The following is a 15498-nucleotide window of genomic DNA, read 5'->3' as shown; positions in this document are numbered from 1 at the left end:
TCATTTAATAAAGATAATATGATAACAGTCACCACAAGGTTAGACTTCAGGCTTCATTCTCCTGTAAGATCATGCAGTTATAACCCACTACTAAAGCAAATATTTAACATTCAAGGGCTTTCAATAATGTGAGGAAGTTCGTGGTTCATCGGGGTTCCTCCTTCCCGGTAAATCAAACGCAGCATCCGACATTTTTCTCCGGCAGACCGTCTTCCTCATGGTGTTGCGATAAATTGATGCGGGTCAATCAAATCGGTATAATCAGCTTGTAATCCACCTCTGTCCAGCTTGGTTTCAGAGAGATGCTTCAGTGGTTTGTTTCTATTCGTGGTGTGCGCAGAAGCTCTACATGCCAGTAATTTTGTTTATTAGGTGAGAGTTTCTTTCTCTCTCTAACATCTCTTTACTTCAGCATATAACGGTGGATGCTGACTAGCAATAGAAGTACTGTCCTCTGTCCCTTTACTTTATAATGGCAGGTGCTGATTTTAACCCTTCAGAGGTGGATTTCGGCAGACAGTCCCACTCCAACATCCAAACAAGAACTATTGACCTCTGGCAGACGATTCTAGTCAGACTAGGACCAGCCGACCACCTCCTAAACAGCAGAACTGTCACACATCTAAACACCTACAGCATTGCAACTGCACTTCATTTACACTTGTGATATTACTTCTGTAATCTTTATACTTTTCTGCATATATTATAAGTACACACACACACACACACACACACACACACACACACACATATATGTTGTATATTATCAAAATTCTGTTTATTCATTTTTTAAATGCTATACGACTATGTTTTGACTGTGGGAATGTGTTCTGGTTTAAATATCTTTCACCACTTAGTTCTACTAAAACATCCATTTAGTTAGATCCATTTAAAAGATATACATATGTCTGTTTTAAGTCAAATGAAATGAATGTGCACATAGAATTGTTTAGGTTACTTCAAATTAGGAATTAATTGAACCCAATCTTGTTGGAAATATGGTAATTCAATTTTAAAACACTACAAAAAGGAAAAATAACAAAAGGATAAAGTAGTGATTATTTAATGGGCTGGACAGTCTTTTCTCAATAGTCCATAAGCAACACTGATTAATTTGCACCAGATCAGTGGCTGCTGTCTGTTGTCTGTGCCACTGCACCCAGTTCAAATACATTGCTAAGGACAATGTCACTGCTGGCATGGAAGATGGGTGCACTGCTGGTGTGAATTCTCATCTGATTAAGGTTGATGTACAAAAAAGTTTCACATTTTAATTAGTGGTGGGCCGTTATCGGCGTTAACGTGCTGCGTTAACGTGAGACTTTTATAGGGCAATAAAAAAAAATCGCCGTTAATCTATTCACAAGTTGGGTTGGGAGCTGGGTCTATACTACGCAAGCTATTGTGCCGGAGTTAAATGGTTACACTAGATTTATAAGTATATTTCTTCTGTCTTGTGTCTTTTAGATTCTTATTTCCGAAAGACTTTTATTTTGTTTTTTGAGACCTGGTTCAGGTCTCTTGGACACATGGCGTGAGCTGTGAGAGGTGCGTGGGGTTTGTGTACAAAAAGTTATTTCTTTCATTTTAATTTATGTACATATTAGGAATATTTTGCATGTGTGTTATTTTGTGAATATTTTATAGCCGAATTGCACTCTAGGGGGCGAGAACGAGTCTTCGAACTGTGAAATGACCACATCAAACGTGACGTGGTAACATGGATGCAGCTATTTAACTGAATAAACAGTTGGAAAACACAATACATCTTATTGAAGATGTATACAATACCTCTTATTGAACATAATTTATTTTCATCACCAATTATCATAACAGAACAGCTTTCTCAAGCAGTTTGTGATGCATTTCAGAAACAGGAGATGAGCCCCTGGTCTAATGCGCCACCTGGCTTGAGAAACCCGTTCTCAAAGACTTACTTTTAGTCATTATTTGGCTAGCACACATATTCTGAATGCCTTCGTCAGAATTCAAATAAGCCATTTGAATCTAGATTCATCTAGATTAATGTAGATTAATCTAAAATATAGATTAATCTAGATTAGTTTTGCTTACTTTAGATTAATCTAGATTAATTCCAAGATTACAGTGAGATTAATCTAGATTAAGAAAATTAATCTATGGCCACCTCTTATTTTAATACATCAAACTAAAATATGAATTTTAAGTATATTTCAACAAGTGCTCAAGCAGGTTTTTTTAGACATGTTTTTGCTCATAAAATGTAAGAATATATATATATATATATATTTCTAACTATTATTAATTATCATAAATAATTATCACCATTAATGTTATACATAATGTGAATTATAAAATGTGTGGTTGACATTGACACACTACCAGTAATTGATTATTTGTTAAAGATTAAAACTGCCCTGTCTGTAGGAGAACAGATCATGTGAATGTCTGCGGTTTAAAGTGTACCAGAATCCTACTCTAACATTATTCAGTTTACAATATGTGCAAAAACAGTATCAGAAAATCTTTATTGTCCTTATAATGAAAATAGTGACATGTCAGGATGTCAGGAGCCTTTTAAGATGTTTTCAGCTTTTCGAAGACAGTGAGAGCTGTGCAGTTCTTCCAGAGAAGGTAATGGACAGCTAATCATCTCCTGTCAATCATGGGGTTCACTGGTTGCCGGTTTGAATCCCGATCTGCCAAGGTGCCACTGACCAAAGACTCTCATGGCTGCCCACTGCTCACCAAGGGTGATGTGTTAAATGCAGAGGACAAATTTCACTGTGTGCACAGTGTGCTGTGCTGCTGTGTATCACAAGTGACAATCACTTCACTTTCATCTCCTGGGCAGCCTTTATGATCCACTGAAGTGATATCCTCTGCGTTACACAAACAGAAGCACTGGATGCTCTCAATAGAACAGCATTAGAAGGGCACCAGCAGTTTTTGGAGGATGCTATTTTTCCTGAGGACTAAAAGGAAATAAAGCCTGTGCTGAGCCTTCTTTATTAACTCGGCTGTGTTTTACGTACTCCTGCCATCCGAAGGCATGCAGACTAGGTGAATCGTTCATAGGCATGGAAGTGTGTGTGAGTGTGTGCCTTGTAGTAAGATGGCGCCTCACCCTGGATGAGTCCACACTCTGGCAGCTCTGATGCTGAGAAACATACAGAGCAAATAAAAAAGTTAAAGCTACAGGGAGCCAGTGGAGGGAGCATAGCAGTGGATTCTGTAAGAGATTTAGCTGCTGCATTCTGTATTAGTTGTAGAGGTCGGATGGCATGCAGAGCTAGACCTGCTAGAAGGGAGATTATTATGGACTGAACAAGTATCTGGGTGGCCCGTGTTGATAGATAAGGGCGGATCCGTCTGATATTGTAGAGAAGAAATCTACATGAGAAGGAAAGATCGGTGACAGTTACTCCAAGGTTGTGTACAGTTGCAGAAAGGGAGAACTGTGAGTTGTTCAGGTAGATAGCAAGATCCTGATGAGGTGAAGAATCTGCTGGAATGATTATTAGTTCAGTTTTGGTGGGATTTGAGTTTTAGATGATGGGCTGCCATCCAAGATAAAATGTCAGCTATACATGCAGAGATTTTGAAAGCATGTACATTTTAGGGAGGAAAAGAGGAGATGAGTTGTGTGTTGTCGCCATAGCAGCGATAGGATGACCCATGTCAGGAAATTACCTTACCAAGTGATCGCGTGTAGAGGGAAAAAAGGAGAGGACCAAGTACTGAGCCCAAAGGGACGCCAGTGGAGAGTCTGCGTGAGGTAGATGTGGATCCTTTCCAAGTCACTTGGTAAGAACGCTCATCAAGGTAGGAAGTAAACCATTACAATGTTGAGCCCCTTAAGTCTCTTCAGGATGGACAGGATAGTCTAACCAATTCCTTCTCACACTTGCAGATTTCAGAAGCACACTATTACTCATTTACTGCATCACTAAGATTTATTTAAAGCACGCACAAATCTGTAAAGTCATTTTGCCCAAAAACTAACATCAAATAGCAACCTGTTCTGCCCTTGTACTATGTCAAAATGACAACTACTGGGTCTATTAGTATACTTTTGGTATCATTATAAATAGATTCTGAGATTGCGGCAAAAGATTGAGCGGCATGAATGAGTTTATATGTTACTCAGAAAAAAATTACAAAGAAAAGATCTAGAAGCAGAAGAAAAAAAATACAGCCACCTGAAAGGGGCTTTAGAAAGGTTGGCATCAGTCAATCCATAGTACTGCATCTTGACCTTAACCAAAATCAAACATATCGATAAAAAAAATTCAGATTTGGACTTCAACCTCGCCAGATTTCCCATATTTGGGCTCCATGTTTATAGTATAATTATCTGAAATTATACTGAATTAAGTGGACGGATATTCTTATCCATCTGATGCATTTGTAATTTGCCCACCAGATGGCACAGCCGACACATGAATCGTCAGAAACGAGCCTTTTGTAGAACCACCTCGACTGAATGGATATTGCATTACTATATTAGCTGGCTCTCGACTGGTTGCAGACCGACGTGGCTCTCGATAATCCGAGGCAAAGAGACGTTCGACGGTGTGTTTGGAAGTTCGTCTATTGGAACGCAGGCCACTTTTCCCACTAGGAGCGGCTACGCATGCGCATTCTAATCTCTTTTTGCGGAACAGGTCACGAACTCTGACCCGCCCCGGAGCTCCAACTAAACAGAATCTAATTTTTATTCCAACATTTGTGACCGAGGCGCAAGCCCAGAAGGCCTGTAAGTAAGATCGTATTAATGTCATTCAAATGCGTTTTCCAGGTATTCGCTGAGGCGCGCGAGCCATTAAATTGTCAAAGGTAAAAGTGCACAGCTAGCAGTTAGCTTAGCTACCATGTTTGTGCTAGCGCTGCTAGCAGCGTAGGAAGGTTTATCAAGGGAGGAGCGTAAAGCATACTAAATACAATAGATCACGAGTGAAGCAACTCTCTTGGCGTGGCAAAAACTGTGGTAAAATTCAGCTGACATTCATCTGGTTTGAGTGTTCGTTAGCTAGCTAGCGTTGCTAATCGTATCTTTGCGCGCCGTGTTTAGTGAGAGGACGCCCTTGTTCTTGTTTCCTTGCCGTTTTTCCGCATCTAATTCCGCTCAGCAATAAGCAACGTATAAAATATACTGTTAATGACGCGGGAACTCCGTTCACTTCACGTAGCCGTTCAGACAGACGACTCCGGATGGAGACATGAGGTTAACCCTTCAATTTTGACCTTTCACCTATCGAGGAAATAATCGGGCTTTATCTTCCGCGGCGAGACGAAACGTGGCCGGCGTCGCTGCGGTGTCGCGGCTAAACAAGCGCGCCTTGCGGCGCTTGGACGGCTCGACACGACGCCATGTGGCAGCAGCTCATTGTTCCCCCCGTCCGCCTTTTTTTTTTCTTTCATATGGTTTTGTATTAAATGAACTATGGGTTCCCCTTTATGAGCAAAGCTCTGGCCGAATTCGCATTAGAAGGAATCATGACTACACTCCCCCATCCGACCCCCTTTGCCTGGCCAAGTTCTCAATTTTTATTGTTTCATAAGCATGCTTTACTACCCTTACATTTACACGCCCTATAAGTAAAAGTATACATGAGAAGCACTGTTTGCGTTTATATCTCACACTCTGTGCTTTTATGTTTGCAGCAGGTACGTGGGTTTTTATGGGTTTGGGCACCTGAAGTCACAATAGATTCAAACATGGAGGGGCAGTCTCCCAGAATTCAACTAGTTTCTGCCGATGGGGGACTTGAGCAGAGAATACAGGTAATGCAAAATTAATTAGTAGTTGTTTTCAGACAAATTCCCTCCAGGATTGTGCAATGTTGTGATTTCACGAATGTCACCAGTCATAAGTCCCCTGCCTGAAACGCCACGTCCAACACAACCTGTTTCAGAATGTCACTTGGTGTAATGCAGCTCGCTTCTTTAATGCCGCTGTAAAGCAAAATGTGCCTTAATCCACTGCACTACACACTGCCGGAAGTAGGCCGGTGCCTGTTGTGTGTTTTTGTGTTCATCACACAGTAACGCACAGACATTCAGTCCAGTGATGAAAATTAAACAATTGACTAGACAAGCACAATTCAACGGGAATGTTTTTGCTCTTGAAATTTCATTGTGATCAGCTCTGAGAGTATGAATAGTGTATCTTGCAACAATCCAAAACAAATCTTGTGAAATGGATGGCTTCTAAATTGAAATTCACACTGGATTCACAAAGGTTTCAATTTCTGTGTTCACTCTCAGATTGTGACTGCATACGACCAAGCCGGTGCTGGCAAACAGCAGTACATTTTGGCTAATGTTGATTACCCCAGCTCAGACAAGCTCATTCTGACTAGTCAGGAAGGCTCTCCTGGAAAAGTCATCCTGACTTCAGCAGACACTGCGGCCGCAGTCAACCAGCTGCTCCTCACTTCCCCCGATCTCACAGGACAGCAGATACAGGTACTCCCCGCTGGGCAAGCCAGTGGTCCACCGTAGACAGTAGACACAAACAAAAACAAGGTTTTTTTTATTTATTCATTTCTTTTTCTGTCAAGTTTGTGACTGATGGTTCAGAGCAGCTCTCGAGGCCTGTTGTGGAATACTGTGTGGTCTGTGGGGACAAAGCCACAGGTAATAAAACAGAGGCTCCGACTAGCATCGCTTATTCTCTAATGTATTTTCATATTTATACATGTCTTCTTTTTTTTTTTTTTTTTTTTTGGCGCACAGGTCGTCACTATGGTGCAGTGAGCTGTGAGGGCTGCAAGGGTTTCTTTAAGCGCAGCATCAGGAAGAACCTGGTGTACAGCTGCAGGGGCTCTGGAGAGTGTGTGATCAACAAACACCACCGTAACCGCTGCCAATACTGCCGTCTGCAGCGCTGCATGGCATATGGCATGAAACAGGACTGTGAGTCACAAACAGGTCAAGCGACACACAACACATTGCAGGCACACAGATTAAATCCCATTTGCATAATATTAAGAGACATGGACCCCACGAGACCTCAGAAGGTATAAGTTGTGAGGTGGTGCCTCCTTTGATTGTTCTTGATAACACTACTTGGAAAAATAAAAGTTTATTCATGCTTAGGGCATGCTAATCAATTGTAATTTTATTTGTTGTAGCTGTTCAGTGTGAGAGGAAACCGATGGAAGTTTCTAGAGAGAAGCCAGCAAACTGCGCTGCCTCCACTCAGAAAATCTACATCCGCAAGAACCTCTGTAGTCCACTGGCAGCTATGGCCACATTTGAGTCTGACAAACAAAACAGCAAGTGAGTTGTGCCATGTCTGTATGTACATGTTCACGGTCTTGATCACATCATTTTTCAATCACTTTAATATTGCCAATTTCATTGATATACACAGGTCAGACGTTGAGCCAAATATCTCTTTGTAGTATTTTACAGTCTTTAGTAACACAAGAAGTCACAACCTGTTGGTTATTGAACAAGACGAGTGATATGTTGAGTTAACTGACATTCACTTTGTGTACTTGGAAACAGTGTTGGGAGGAATTGGAAGCAAATTATTTTCAGAAATTGCTGGAATGGATGCAATGAATCTTCTGTCATGCTGTTTAGTTCTAGTCACCTTTGTAATGACAATACATTTATTGAAATTAGTCATCATGGCTATTTCTATATGTCCAGCTGTATTAGACCATTTTAGAAGATGGCTGAACCTTTCACTTCAACACTTTTAAACACAGTAATACTTTGTTCCAGTTGGAATCATTATAAGAGATATATCCTATAAACTACATATTATGTTTCTGTTCTCAGGTCATCGGGTTTACCGCTTAATCAGCAGTCTATGTGCAAACTGGACAACAATGTGTTCATTCCCACATCACCAGAAGGGGTAAATAAAAATGGTCCTGTGCACAAAATATCTGAATATTTAGAGGAGATCATGTGTTTTCAGAATACAAAAATCCTCTTCACAGCATTAAAACTTTGGGTTCATAACCAAATTATATATAAATTTTTATTTATTTATTTATTTATTTTAGAGTGATGGGGACCTAAGCACATTGGCTAATGTGGTGACATCGTTGGGCCACCTTAACCAGAGCAGAGATTTGAATGACTGCATCGTCGACCAATCAGGATTGGAAACTGTTAGCAGTGAAAATTCCATGGTTGAACTCCAACCAGAGGTGCAAAACTCTGACATCACTCGGTGAGGAGCTGCAATTACAGTGTATACAACCAGTCTTGTTGGTGAAGAACCTGCACTTTTATTTTTTTATGTTTGGGCATTGCATGAAGCCTTTGTGACAAATAAAATCAGAATCTGAACAATGGTTAAAAGTATTTATCCTTATAAAGGTGCATTGTTTCAGATATTAACACCTGGCTAACTTATCTTAAGATACAGAGTGGAATGTTCCTGAATTTCTTATGTGTCTATATGTCACCAGAATAGAAAATGATTAATGCCTACTGGAAGTCTGATAAATGCTGTAAATGTAAAATGTAAATGAATTCTTCCACTCACAGATTTATTGTTCTTACAAATGCTTCCTTTAGGTAAAATTTATTTATAATGGTTAACAAGACAAGTGTCATGAATGCTGTTGTGTGTCCTCCACCAATTGTATGTGTTTTTTTTCTGCCAAACTGTAGGGCTTTTGATACTCTCGCAAAGGCGTTGCGCCCGGAGCAGAGTTGTGTTAGCAAGGCCTCAGATGGCAATGCTGCTGATGCAGAGGAGATGGGGATGCTGATAGAGCTCCAGGGGTCCCTGCTGTCTGACAACCATATCCCGTTTAAGGTGAAACTTCAGACATAGCTGATTAACAACATACAGTGTGAAGTGAAACTGAACTGTGTTTTTGTGTGTGGTTGCAGCTGATGATGCCCTTTCCGGTACCCGAGTTCCTGAATGTGAACTATATCTGTGAATCAGCCTCCCGCCTTCTCTTCTTGACAATGCACTGGGCACGGACTATACCAGCATTCCAGATTCTGGGGTGTGTTTTTTTGGGGGTTTTTTTTTTTTGGTCCTTAACCCTTAGTTTTTTTTTTCCTTTCTGATTCTGGCACAATGGAGCATTCCGAAAACAAACAGCTGAGGGCTTTTTCGAAAACCTTATAGATGTTGAATTATTAATAACATTCATTTGTTTACATTTCAATCATTTGGAGTGTTGTGCATAGTGAGAAATAGTAGAATAAATCTGAAATATTTCAGTATTTGGCCATTCACATATCATTTTGTTCACTAGTAGAAATAAATTAAGCAAAGCACATATTTTTCTCAGAACCAGGCTGTTTATTTCTTTGTAACCATCATTGTATGCATCACACTTCATTTAATTTTTCCCATTTTCTTGTACAGAACACATTCAACCATTCACTTTCCAACATTTTGCTGCATGGTTGGAACGGTTTTTAGTTTTAACTCTCTGGAGTTAGATTTATAAATTGACAATTGATGTTTTTTTTTTCCTTAACTTATCTCTTCTCTGCAGCTCTGAGAACAGTATCCTGCTGATGAAAGCTTGCTGGAATGAGCTTTTTGCACTTGGCCTGGCTCAGTGCTCAGATATTATGAACATATCTGCCATGCTCACTACTATTGTTCAGCACCAAGAGACCAACCTGCATGAAGGTAACAGGATTAACTGTTCTGTATTAGTTGTTTGCAATAATGTTGACTTTTTTTTGTCTCACCTGAAGAATTCTATACATTCTGTATGTAGAGAAACTCTCAGCAGAAAGGGTCAAGGAGGTGATGGAACACATCTGGAGACTGCAGGAGTTCTGCAACAGCATGAACAAGGTTGAGCCAGATGCCCACGAATATGCCTACCTCAGAGCTGTGGCACTTTTCAGTCCCGGTGAGAAATCCATTCACATGCACATGAGCAGCGCGTGATTCGCCTTTTAAGCGCTCATACTGTTACTCCCCAACCCCCAGATCATGCAAGTGTTGACTGCATTGGCCAGATTGAGAGCTTTCAGGAGAAAGCCTACATGGAGTTACAAGACTACATAAGCAGCACGTATCCAGAGGATACTTATCGGTGAGTGAGTCTCTTACTTCCGTTCAAGATTGAGTTGGGTATATTTTTCATGATTTGTTGATCAGAAATAGTTTCAGTTACTTACATTTTTAAAATATTTTTTTTCTGTTTCAGGTTGTCACGGTTACTGCTACGGTTGCCAGCTTTGCGTCGGATCAGCGCTTGTGTGACTGAAGAACTGTTCTTCACTGGGCTCATAGGAAATGTTCAGATTGACAGCATCATTCCATACATCCTCAAAATGGAGTCCACTGACTACAACAGTCAGCCTGCCAATCCTAGTGAATAACTGCCTCACATTACAGTTTAGATTTGAGAGATGGATCATGGAAAAAAAAACACACAAGCCGCTAAATGCATGCATACATGTGCAACTACACACAAGCAGTTTCACAGATTATATAGTGGTACTTAATTGGTGGCATAAAAGCATTCTTTTTGTTTATATATAACTATAAAATATAATATACTGTGTATGGGACAATGAAGAGCTGTTTTTTGGGAACGTTTTTCAGTTCAGTTTTCTTGTATAGTTTTTGTTTTTACTTTATGTAAAACAGGGTTCATTAGGGGAGAAAATGTTTAAACAATTTTAATGGCGAAACTGCTCCGACTGACGGTACTGTGTACTGTTCTGTAAATATTAATGTGTAAATGAATAAATACATTCTCAAAGAGAATAACGCGAAACGTCTGACAGTTATGTTTATTTCTCGTTTTTTTTCTCGCGATATTTTAGACAGACGGAACTGTCATGCGCGGAACCGCTTGAGCGGGGGGCACAATTTACTGTGGCGCGCAGCACGGCTTCCGTGCAAAATGGCGGAGTACGTGCACGTCGCCAGAAGGGCTTTGGGCCAGTTGGGAGGTCACGGAGGCCTCCGTGGTTTTCTGCTCCAGTTGTTCAGGTGCGTGTGCGAGAGAAGACGCTTCCCCCAGCCCCGCCGCTCGCGGTTAAACTCGGCGGCCCGTGGAAGTGGGAGAGAGTTCGGCCCGCTAGTGACCTCGGCGGCGGAGGTTAGCATGTCCGGCCGCTGCGAACTGTCCTTTAGCTCTCTGTCCAGTAGTATTCAGTCCCAGGTTAAAGCCTCATTGTAGTTCGCTGGTAAGTTGAGCGTGATCGTGATATTTGCAGCATTTTTTTTTTTTTTGGTGCAGGGCTAATGACGTGAAGACAGGAGCGCTGGTTGGTGTCGACAAATATGGGAATAAGTACTTCGAGGACAACCGTTATTTCTTCGGTAAGAACTCCACCGTAGAGGCTCCCATGTTTCAGCTTTACGCTATTTATCTTACGACGACTAGTTACAGGCACCGGCGGGTAGCATTCCGGCGCCACGCCGCATTTCTGCCGAAATACTAAAAGTAAATGTCAGGTTCTCCACGTGATCTGATACTATCCCGACCGGCCGAGGTGCCACTGAGCAAAGCACCGTCCCCACACACTGCTCCCCGGGCGCCTGTCATGGCTGCCCACTGCTCACCAAGGGTGGTGGGTTAAATGTAGAGGACTCACGTCACCGTGTGCTGTGCTGCTGTGTATCACAATGACAATCACTTCACTTTGAGAGGGACAGTCCAGGGCGCAGCTTCTGCTCTCAACCACACCAGCAATTTTCCCACATGCCAATCAGAAACAGGGAAGGGACGGGAGTAGCCTAGTGAGGAGTGAAGAGTTGTGTTCCTACATTGTTTGTTCCCCAAGTCAAAGAAAACGTCCGGTTTCACAAGTTCGGCAATCGCAATATAAAACTGTACGGTTACGTGAACGATGTGATTTAAATTATGTGTACTTGGACTGCTCAGTCTGACTTCAGTGTTCCAGACTGGATCTCTGGGGTTAACTACGAACTTTCCGAGCGTTTATGATTGCAGGGGGTTTTCATCTGAACACCACACCTCAGTTCGCCATCCAAAGCCACGCCCACTGCGGTCTTAAGCACCGCGTCGCTACGTGATTTGGACTGCAATGACCAGACACCCTGCACGTTTCGCACGGCGTACGTGTGACGTCACAACGACAGCCCAGCCCATGGATGCGGAGTTGGGTGACAGTGAACTTGTGAAAAATGTAACAACACGAGGCAACGCGGCGCATTTTTTTACATCCCGTTTATATCCAGCAGTTCCTACATACTACTGTGTGTAGTAGATCTTTCATGAAACGTGCATGTTTTTGATAAATAATACATGAAGCAGTAAGAATTTATTTTTCACTTAGCTGCAATATTGGGAAACAACATTTGCAGTGATGTAAAGATTTTGTAATTAGTAATTTTTTTAAAGTGTCTTGCATACATAGCGCCCCCAACCCTGGTACCCTCCCGGGCATGGAAAAAAGTTCAGACTCAGGAATAGTCCTGCCCTGGAGCAAGTCAGGATTAAGTGTCTCGATCAGGGACACAATAGTAGTAAGTGGGTTTTGAACTTGTGATGTTGTGGTCCTCTGGTTCATGTTGCTCTCTGCTTTTAGATAAGCATCTTGTTCTGTAAAAGATAAATGGTGTTAGCTACCAAACCTCTAAGTAAAGGTGTTTTAAAAGAAATGTTTGGGTGGCTTGACAATATAATAGATTTTTCTGTAGTATTCCATGTGTCAGTACTACGGTAATGATATTGAAAAACATTGTTCACTGCATTTGCAGCTCTTTAGTTAGATGTAAAGTGAAAGTTTTGTCATTGTGGTACACCGCACTGCATATGGTGCTCAAGGGCCTTTCGGGATTTGAACCTGCAACCGTTTGGCCACCACTGCCCCACTGAAACCTGTCAACAAGAAACCTTTTGTATGAATATTACGGTCAAATATGTTCAGATTAACAACGTTCATTTTCTTTAGGGGATGTCCGTAAAAAATATGCAGTCTGTCAGATATTGGCAGCAGTTCATTTTATGGAGTGTAGGTGGGGTTTGTGTGCAGATGGAAATGTAGTTTTTAATTGAAACAACATGGCACACCCCATGAAAATAAGGAAATTCATTTATCTACATTAACACACCTATGTCCTGTTGTGCTCTGCCGCAGCCTTGACTATTTCTGTCTCTCTCAGGTCGGCACCGCTGGGTGATTTACACCACGGAAATGAACGGGAAACGAACACTGTGGGATGTGGACGGAAGCATGGTGCCAGCAGAATGGTAATGTGCATGTCTATTATAAACCTAAATTTTACAGCAGGGTTCTCCTGGAGGGATTTTTTGACAACTTTGTCCTTATAAAAGCCTCATCAAAAAGAATCTCAACGATACGACGCCAGTTTCGTTCCAGTTAATGTTTAACAGTAATAATATCAGTACTTATCTTTTCTTTAAGGCATCGCTGGCTGCACTGTATGACTGATGATCCCCCCACCACTCATCCCCCAGTTCCTAAGAAATTTCTTGCAGAGGTCCATCAGATTAATGTGAGTGGGACTCCAGCCCAGTACGTCCCATACTCAACTACCCGCAAGAAGATCCACGAGTGGGTGCCCCCAAAGGTCGGGGGTCAGTGATTCATTTGACCTGCTGTTGACTTTATTCCCTCCTCCATCATGAATGGGGATGTAATTTATGTCTGTAATTAACTGTTTGGAAAAATAAAAGAGAACCAACTGGTTGCTGCTGGATTCTTCTGTGGGTGTGTCAAGGAAAATATTAGCAATAAAATGGCAAATATTAGCTATTCTGAGCGACAGGACAAGATGACAGGACATGAACCATAATGAAATTCTCTGGTTAATTCAGCAGTGGTTGGTCTAGTGGGTAAGGAAACGGACCCGTAATCGCTGGTTTAAATCCCGTAGCGCCAACCAACTGCTCACTGAAGGTGATGGGTTAAAAGCAGAGGACATGTTTTGTTGTGCATGACATGCTTCAGTGTTTCACAATGACAATTACTTTCAGTAAAATGTTACTGCAGTAGTATCCATGTGATATTTCAGTTTTTCTTTGTTAATAAATCTGTTTTTCTGTCAATATGGGGTGCTGTGTGTACATTAATGAGGATATGCTGCAAATGGCTGCAATATAGCAAACAAAACTAAAAATAAAAAATTATATATATATATACAAATACTTTCTGTAACCACTATACAATTAGTGAAACCAAAAAGACATCTTTCCAAGAAAAATGAAAAATTACATTATTTTTTCTGTTTATTAAATCTCCCCCATTTTCCTGATGTCATGCATTTGCACCTCTCTTTCACCCTGTGGCATAACAATGTATAATTGTGCATTTATTAGGTGTGTGTTTACCTCTCCCTCTTACTTGATTCCCACAACTTTGACACCTTGCAGAGGATTGCAAGAGAAGTCTGTGATATGTTGTCCATAGTAACAAAATCAGAATACGAGTGCAATTTAAAGTTTGATACGTTGGATACCAGCATATTAATAATGGATCAGTGTATAATCACGATGCACTGCTGTATCAATGCTTTAGTCCAGCCCCATTGTAAACAAATGTCAAACTCACTCACCGGTGCGGTACAGTAACAACAAATCAATAAAGTCCAAGGTCAAACTTTTTGTAGATTCCGCACCTTTTGCAGCGGCGACTCCCTCCATTGTCTTTGGGTTATTCTCAAAAACACGAGGAAACTTCAGAAATGCATCTTCTCAAAGAGCCCCATGAGACCTGAGAGGGGGACAAAGACTGGGCAATGTAGCTCATCTGATTGCTGTTTTTTGCTCACATGGAATTAGTCTATTTTGATGGAGCTCATTCATTAATATGGGTGACGTGCATAATTGTAAATGCACCGGTCCTCAAACTGAATAAATAAGCACTAATAAACATCTGCTCTCATTTTGCAATGCCATGAATTTAAACATATCCAAATATGAAAATGGATCCAAACAGCCATGAAAAATCTGTTCACATGGAGGCAAAAATGACATGAAGTTCAGTGTGTTCATAGAGTAAGGCCAACCCGGATTTGATGTTGGCTCTGCGAGAAGTCAGAAAAGGGACAAATTCTTCAGCTTTGTCTCCTCCTATGGGCGATGAACAACACCCAAAAGACACAAGACCATAAATCACCAGTCAAAAAACCCACTTCTTTAAAGAAACATGTTTTCATGGATACGAGTTGCTGCAGTTTCCTCTTACGCTGAATCAGTTTCCTCAAATGGAACGAAACGTTAAAAGAAACCAAAAAGTGAAATTCAATGATATTCTATTGTATTTATTGTGTTGGGACAGATCAGGTATCAGGTACTTACTGGACGCCAGGGCCTCTGTCTCTGTGGACGGCGCCTTGTAGATGCTGCCCTTCTTATGAGCAAAGCTGCCTTCGATCACCTCGAGTGATCAGCAGCATCCGGACCAGCTGACCTGAACAAACACGAGTGTTATGAGTCTGCTTGCAAGTGTTTTTTCTTTCAGGTTGTCTCTTGGTGGTATACCATGCTTGTCACACGAACATGACCAAACCAAGATCTGGCTCGAACCCTAATGTGTTTTTTGTGTAATGTGTTAAGTGTAAAT

At 41.3% G+C, this 15498-nt stretch overlaps 2 protein-coding genes across 3 annotated transcripts; both read left to right on the top strand.

The window, feature by feature from the left end:
* Positions 1-4436: 4436 nt before the first annotated feature.
* nr2c1 (nuclear receptor subfamily 2, group C, member 1) lies at positions 4437-10663 on the top strand. Of its 2 annotated transcripts, none has more exons than XM_028955458.1 (14): positions 4437-4738; positions 5650-5766; positions 6250-6450; positions 6546-6621; positions 6721-6900; positions 7119-7266; positions 7777-7855; positions 8007-8176; positions 8623-8770; positions 8848-8969; positions 9471-9610; positions 9702-9839; positions 9920-10025; positions 10140-10663. In XM_028955458.1, exons 2-14 carry the CDS (start codon positions 5701-5703, stop codon positions 10312-10314), a joined length of 1749 nt encoding a protein of 582 aa, XP_028811291.1. In that variant the 5' UTR covers positions 4437-4738; positions 5650-5700; the 3' UTR covers positions 10315-10663. The 2 variants fall into 2 exon arrangements, with proteins under 2 accessions (XP_028811291.1, XP_028811290.1); XM_028955457.1 differs by having other exon boundaries at positions 4438-4738; positions 5647-5766.
* Positions 10664-10778: 115 nt separating this feature from the next.
* On the top strand, positions 10779-13982 carry ndufa12 (NADH:ubiquinone oxidoreductase subunit A12). Its single transcript, XM_028955459.1, has 4 exons — positions 10779-10933; positions 11184-11266; positions 13076-13163; positions 13339-13982. Exons 1-4 carry the CDS (start codon positions 10845-10847, stop codon positions 13517-13519), a joined length of 441 nt encoding a protein of 146 aa, XP_028811292.1. The 5' UTR covers positions 10779-10844; the 3' UTR covers positions 13520-13982.
* The last annotated feature ends 1516 nt before the right edge of the window (positions 13983-15498 follow it).

Source organism: Denticeps clupeoides, chromosome 15, assembly GCF_900700375.1.
Source record: "Denticeps clupeoides chromosome 15, fDenClu1.1, whole genome shotgun sequence".
In the NCBI taxonomy this organism is placed as follows: domain Eukaryota; kingdom Metazoa; phylum Chordata; class Actinopteri; order Clupeiformes; family Denticipitidae; genus Denticeps; species Denticeps clupeoides.
The sequence above is the reverse complement of the archived record's forward strand: the minus strand, read 5'-3'. Positions and strand labels throughout refer to the sequence as shown.

Bases quoted from the DNA above. Each gene is read 5' to 3' on its own strand.
- nr2c1 (XM_028955458.1), top strand. From the start codon at position 5,701: ATGGAGGGGCAGTCTCCCAGAATTCAACTAGTTTCTGCCGATGGGGGA. The intron at 5,767-6,249 runs GTAATGCAAAAT...GTTCACTCTCAG, and splicing joins GACTTGAGCAGAGAATACAG to ATTGTGACTGCATACGACCA. The intron at 9,840-9,919 runs GTGAGAAATCCA...CCCAACCCCCAG, and splicing joins TGTGGCACTTTTCAGTCCCG to ATCATGCAAGTGTTGACTGC.
- ndufa12 (XM_028955459.1), top strand. From the start codon at position 10,845: ATGGCGGAGTACGTGCACGTCGCCAGAAGGGCTTTGGGCCAGTTGGGA. The intron at 10,934-11,183 runs GTGCGTGTGCGA...TTTTTGGTGCAG, and splicing joins TTTCTGCTCCAGTTGTTCAG to GGCTAATGACGTGAAGACAG. The intron at 11,267-13,075 runs GTAAGAACTCCA...TGTCTCTCTCAG, and splicing joins GGACAACCGTTATTTCTTCG to GTCGGCACCGCTGGGTGATT.